At 46.4% G+C, this 6641-nt stretch overlaps 1 protein-coding gene across 1 annotated transcript; it reads left to right on the top strand.

Annotated features, from left to right (window-relative positions):
- The first annotated feature begins 528 nt into the window (after window positions 1–528).
- map1lc3c (microtubule-associated protein 1 light chain 3 gamma) lies at window positions 529–5683 on the top strand. Its single transcript, XM_043686297.1, has 4 exons — window positions 529–725; window positions 935–990; window positions 2251–2357; window positions 5457–5683. The coding sequence occupies exons 1-4, from the start codon at window positions 668–670 to the stop codon at window positions 5623–5625; spliced, it is 390 nt and encodes a 129-aa protein (XP_043542232.1). The 5' UTR covers window positions 529–667; the 3' UTR covers window positions 5626–5683.
- Window positions 5684–6641: the final 958 nt, after the last annotated feature.

Raw genomic sequence — 6641 nt, 5'->3', positions numbered from 1 at the left:
ATAACGTTAAAAATCACACCACACCAGGTTATAGTCCAACAGGTTTAATTGGAGGCAACAGCTTTCAGATCGCCGCCACATTCATGCTGCCTTGCTGTGTTCCCCCAGCCTCCTGCCTGTCCCTCCTAAAAATCACACCACACCAGGTTATAGTCCAACAGGTTTAATTGGAGGCAACAGCTTTCAGAGCGCCGCCACATTCATGCCTGCCTTGCTGTGTTCCCCCAGCCTCCTGCCTGCCCTCCTGATGCTGCCTGCCTTGCTGTGTTCCCCCAGCCTCCTGCCTGTCCCTCCTGATGCTGCCTGCCTTGCTGTGTTCCCCCAGCCTCCTGCCTTGCTGCCAGACCTGCTGAGCTTTTCCAGCCATTTGTCACAAATTAACTATTTGAAACCAGACCAATTGGTTAACGCCCCTTAAAGGGTCACATAAACCAGAGCTCCAGCAGATGCTAATTGGTTTAGTGAAAAGGGATCACCTTGCCCATGTATATTGTCGATGTGAAACTGGTTAATTTGGAGTTAAGACTGGGGGGGAGGGTGTTGGATGGAGGGAATATTAAAAGTCACGGGCTGTGGGTGGATGAGACCGTTTTAACAAGAGAGGAGGTGGGGAAGCAGAATAAGTTTTTATCTCTACTGAGAGAGAGAGTCACTTTTGGAGCAGGACATGGCTCCCTCAGACAGGACCCTGGACTGTAGACCCTTCAAGGAGCGGCGTAGCTTGGGTGAAGATTTTATTATTAAAATCACCCTCTTTATGAAATGCATGTGTCGTTCCATTCTGTTTATAGTTGTTTCCAACCTCTTTTTTTTTAAATTATTAAATCGAGTTCTAAAACCTCTTCAATTCTGCTTCTCTTTCAGTCACTTCAGAATTTTGTTTAGGAATCAAACTGTTTATTAACAACATTTTTTTTATATATTGTTTTTTAAGCAATGAGGAGAAATGAAGTAATCAACATTCGTAATAAATATCCCAGCAAGCTACCGGTTAGTGAAAAGACTTTTTTTTTTAAAACTTCAAATGGTGAGGGGTGGGATTGGAGAGGAGGGGACGTGTATCAGGAGACTGTGCGTTGCACTATAATTTCCAGGATTTTGTTTGCATTGTTACATTTTAAAAAATATATATAGTTTAAATCACTTCCTTTTGCGAATATGCAGGCAAGTATATCCGATTAGGGTCTAACCCCCCTGTCCGTGACTGTCAGATTATCCATGTTAGAAAAAAAATTAAGTCATGTTCGTCTCGTTTTAGTTTGGTTAATGCAGATTACTCAAATGAGTACCTCTTTATTGCAACTGGTCTAAATCACTCTTCGTGTTTTTGTTTCACCCTAGACTACTAGAACTTGAAGGGATTAATTAAATGCCCTTTTATTCTTCAAAGCTCCAGGACTTTGAAGCTCATGTTTTGTTTTCTAGCCCCAACCTCCTTTTAAATTAAAAAAAATTGGGAACTGTCACCTGTTTGAAATGTTCCATATGGGGATGGGGGAGCAAATCCCTCTGACTTGAACCACTGGTTGAGTTTTGACTGAATCAGTAATAAATTTGGAACTGGTGACTGTAAATCAGTAATTGTTTTGAAATCCCATTTGGGTCATTAATGTCCCCCCCCTTTTTTTTTCTGAAGGGTAGGAAGTCTGCCATCCTTACCTGGTCTGGTCGACAGTAATGTGGTCAATCTGTAGCTGCCTTTGAGGTGAATCGCCCCATTCGAGTGATCAATGTTGGCTGGGACAGCACTTAACCTCCCTGGTACTCTAGACAAGGAGTTTTTGCGTTGTTTAAGTGCCTCTTGTAGAGGGTACACACTGCTGCTACTGAGCATTGGCACCACATCTGCTCCCTCAGCCACTGATTTGTGAGGGTGACTTTGCCCCTGGATGGTGTCGAGCTGCTTGAGTTTTATTGGGTCTGCCCCCATCCAGGGGCAAGTAGGGAGTATCCTCTCTCACTCCTGACTTGTAGATGGTGGGACAGGTTTTGGGGGGTGGGGAGGAGAGTCAGGAGGTGTTACTCGCTGCAGGATTCCCAGCCTCTGACCTGCTCTTGAAGCCACTGTTTATAAAGTGGGTTTGGTTCTGGTACCATCACTGGATGATGGTGATAGATGCCAATTTTCCTTGTCCCTTTGGCTAATGCTACACAAGGGGTGATGGGAGTATTGGACCCTGGAATCTAAATAGAATTGTCCTTCATTGACTCTTATGGCATGATCTGTGTGTGTGTGTCTCTCATCCTCAGGTGATTGTGGAGCGATACCCAAAGGAGAGATCCCTACCTCATTTAGACAAATCCAAGTACCTTGTACCTCTGGAACTCAGTCTATGTCAGTTCATGATGATTATCAGGTATGGGTGATCCTCGTATTAAACCTTCCACAACCATCCAATCCCACTGTAGATTATAGAGGCCATGGGGATGGCTTTGGAAGTGAACAGGGTGGTCTGCCTGGAGGGAAGGGGAATGGTGTAGGGATTCCTGTTATTGACTGCTTCTTCCCCCCCCCACCCCCATGGGAGAGGGAGCTGAGTTGCAGTGAGTGACTGATCACTGCGTGGAAAAATGTATCAAAGTGAGTCAGGCTGGAGTTAGTGCTAGAGATGTACAGCATGGAAACCAATCCTTTAGTGCAACTTGTCTGTGCCAACCAGGAATCCCAAATTAATCTGGTCCTGTTTGCCAGGATTTGATGGTAGCTAGGAAAAGGATGGATTTTATGCAGAAAATGGGGTTTGTGGGGGGGGGGGGGGGGGGGGGGGGGTGGATAATGTCAGCCTCCAAGGGTGAATGGGGACCATTTAGTCCTCCCATTGACTCTCCTGCTCCTCGGATGTTGCCTGACCGGCTGTACTTCTCCAGCACCAGACTTTTCCACTCCAACCTCCCATCATCTACAGTCCTTGCTCGCCCCTATTCGTGGCAAGTGGGATTTACTGGAACTGAAGCAGTGGAACTTTGCCCAGAGATGGAACTCCCCTTTGCTTGGAACCTGATCCCTCTCCTTCGCCATAAGTTTGATCACCTGAAGGACAGTCTGTCTGAAACCCTTCCTTTTCCCCCCACAAACTCTCTCGTCTCTAGTCTCGACAATCCCCCCATTGACTACCCCACTTCTGTAAGTCTGCCATCAATCTCTGTCAAGTATTAACCTGCTCTCGGTCTTGTCCCCCTCCTTGCACTCGCTGTCCAGTCAGGGAGTGCCTCTATTTTTAAATTCCTCCACCCCCACCTCCTTGACAGTTATTTCTCTAACCACCTCTGACCCCTTCCTTGATCTTTGTTCTGGAATTTTAACGGAGTCCTCTTCCACATTACAACGTTTTTTGTTCTGACCTTGGTAATTGTTCTGCCTTGTCTCCCTGAAACATTTCCATCACCCCCCTTTTTTTCCCTCGTGCAGCTCAGTAACCAGCTACGCCTGCCTTTTCATAAAGGATGTGGAACAATCCATTTTCAGTAGTGACACCAGCACCATCCCCCACCTTCTCCTGCACTACATCGATGACTGTATCGGGGCCACATCGTGCTTCCATGAGGGAGGCTAAATGGTTCATCACCTTCACCAAGACCTTCCACCCTGATCTCCAATTCACGTGGACTATTTCCCACACATCCCTCCCCTTCCTAGACCTCTGTCTACATCTCTGGCCATCAACATTGACATCTATTTCAAACCCACTGACTCCCACAGCTACCCCTTCACCAAGACCTTCCACCCTGATCTCCAATTCACGTGGACTATTTCCCACACATCCCTCCCCTTCCTAGACCTCTGTCTACATTTCTGGCCATCAACATTGACATCAATTTCAAATCCACTGACTCCCACAGCTATCTTGACTACACCTCCTCTCACCCCTCCACGTGATCCCTTATTCTAAATTCCTTCCCCCACATTCCTGACCAAGAGCTTATGCCCAAAACGTCGATTGTCCTGCTCCTCAGATGCTGCCTGACCTGCTGTGCTTTTCCAGCACCATGCTGACTCCCCAGTATCTGCAGTCCTCACTTTCTCCACCCTATAGAGCCTTGTAATACTGAGTTACTTGGACTATACTCCGTGTTAGCTCCTTGGCCAATGTAATGATGAATCGTTCACTTTTTTTTCCTCCATTCGGTCTCATCTGTTAAATCCAGCTTTCCTTTCTATTAGACCCAGTGACAGGGTGGCTCAGTGGTTAGTGCTGCTGCCCCAGGGACCCAGGATCAATTCCACACTCCGTTGACTAGTCTGTGTGGAGTTTGCACATTCTCCCCCTGTCTGCATGGGTTTCCTCCCACCAGTCCAAAGATGTGCGGGTTAGGGTGGGTTGGCTGTGCTAAATTGTCCCATAGTGCCCAGGGATGTGCAGGCTAGGTGGGTTAGCTGTGGGGAAATGCAGGCCTACAGGAGAATGGATAGTGTGCTCCTTGGGCTGAATGGCCTCAGCCCACACTGTAGGGGTCTGGTGAGGGAACAGCTGGCTTTTATTCCTTGTGATCTCCTCCAGCTGTTGCCCTTCTCCATCTTTTGGGAAGGAGTATTGATTGGGATCTCCTGGGGAAGAGCTGTCCATTTGCCAGCCTTGGTGAAATGCTACCCTTCAAGCTGAGAGGAGAGTTAATCTCTCTCGAACTGGAATGCTGGGCTCTGTATTGAGACATCATTGGCCAGTCTTGTCCAGGGGCTGCGAGCAGGCTACATGTCTGGCATTGAGCTGACCTTGAGCTCTAGAATGTGATGTGTCTGGACTTGAAGTGGTTCAAATGGCCTCTAGTCTGAAGCACTTTACCCTGCACCAGAATGATGTCTTGCACATAGTGGATCTCACTGGTCCACTCTCACTCTCTTGTTAGAGTGGACAAGTCTGCTACAATCTCCCACCCGCATTAGTAAACGTCCACCATAGTGTGCAGTCTCTGGTTAGCAAACACGTCACTCCCCACTTTTTTTTAAGCTGATAAACATTACACAGCTATTCAGGTGTAGAAAGTTGTATTTATTTACAAGTTTAAAATACACAAACAGACTGAAAAGGTTAGTGCAGAGTATTAATACTTTCTTGTTGAAACTTATTTCTTGCATTGCGTGTGGACATTTTGTACTTTCTGGGGTGTGTGGAGTTTTTGTAAAGCTCTAACACTAGATTGTAGCAACTTGCTTTTGAGGCTGTTTGATAGAGGGATTCAAATGGGTTAAAATTGTGTGCTGAGCCAAAACGAAATCTGTATTAATTTGTCAAGCTCCCACACAATTCTACAGGCCTCTCTATGATTTCTCACATTAAAGTATTCTGAATTTACCTTATTTTAACATCTTAGATAGTGACTTTGCCCCTCATTTTAAGATCCACTCTTCCTTTTTCACTTGACCTATTCAGATTAAACAGCGATCTCCCTCCCCAATTGAGTCAGCTCCATCCTCTTTAGATTCTCAATCTTTTTCCCCCCCTCTCTCTCTCTCTTAGGAGTCGAATGTCAGTCTCATCCAGCCAAGCCTTCTACATGATGGTGAACGACAGGAGTCTGGCAAGTATGTCTCTGACCATGGCTGAGATCTACGCCGAGTACATGGAAGAAGATGGCTTTCTCTACATGACATATGCCTCCCAGGAAATGTTTGGCTGCTCTCTGTGATGGCTACCCCTGACGACTTTGACCAGGAAACTGAATTAAACCAGACTGTTTTATTTTCCCTGCTCGCTCTTCCAGTCCTTGTGTGTGGTGTAGGGGAGATCACTTTATTCTAGCCCCGTCTTCCAAAAAAAGAGTGGAATCCTGCTGCCCTGTTTCAGGAGGAATGGGCGTGTTGAGTTGGATCTAGGTAGGGAGCACTGTGGGTTCTCTAACACAGCAGGTTTGATAATGATCTGAGGGAGTGTTACAAATCTGTTTTGACATCTGTCCGTGCTAGAGTTGCTCAGAAGACCGCATTGTATGTGTATTTTTGCACTCAATTTATCGAAGCTAGAGGGGATTCTGTTTTTAAGGTGAGGAAGTCGACTAGGAAAGGGCTCCTTTTCCTCCCCCACAGAGACCCTGGTTTTGGACAGGGATGTGCACCTTTTTTAGGCTAGTGAGGGTTAATACTGTCTAGCAGACAGACAGACATGTAGAAACAGTCAGGACGTCATTACTAATCCAAACTACTGCTTCTCTACCAGTAACACACTGCTGTTTTTGAGATTTGAACCAGAATTCAATTCTTAAAATCACTGGGAATAAGGTGGAAAGCTCCCTCTACCCTGTCCTCCAAGCACTCCCAGGACAAGGTTAGACAGAGTAAAACTCGCTATACTTGAGCTGGCTTTTCTTCCTCTCTTCCCAACCTATTAAACATTCCCAGGACAGAGGAGAGCATGGGGTTAGACACAGTAAAGCTCCTTCTACACTGGTATTCCCACATCAAAGTGCCAGTACAGAGAGTAAAGCTCCCTCTACACTTTCCTTCTCTTCTCCTCTCTCCTCTCCCCCGGACAAGGGCAGCATGGGGTTAGACAGAGTAAAGCTCCCTCTACACTGGTATTCCCACAAATTGGCAGTACAGGGCGACCTACAGTGTCAAGCTCCCTTTACACAGTCATCAAACACTTGAGAGGAGCAGCATAGGGTTAGATACAGAGTCAAACTCCCTCTACAATGCCGATGGGAGA

The sequence above is a fragment of the Chiloscyllium plagiosum genome, unplaced genomic scaffold (genome assembly GCF_004010195.1).
Source record: "Chiloscyllium plagiosum isolate BGI_BamShark_2017 unplaced genomic scaffold, ASM401019v2 scaf_6487, whole genome shotgun sequence".
Classification (NCBI taxonomy): Eukaryota; Metazoa; Chordata; class Chondrichthyes; order Orectolobiformes; family Hemiscylliidae; genus Chiloscyllium; species Chiloscyllium plagiosum.
The sequence above is the reverse complement of the archived record's forward strand: the minus strand, read 5'-3'. Positions and strand labels throughout refer to the sequence as shown.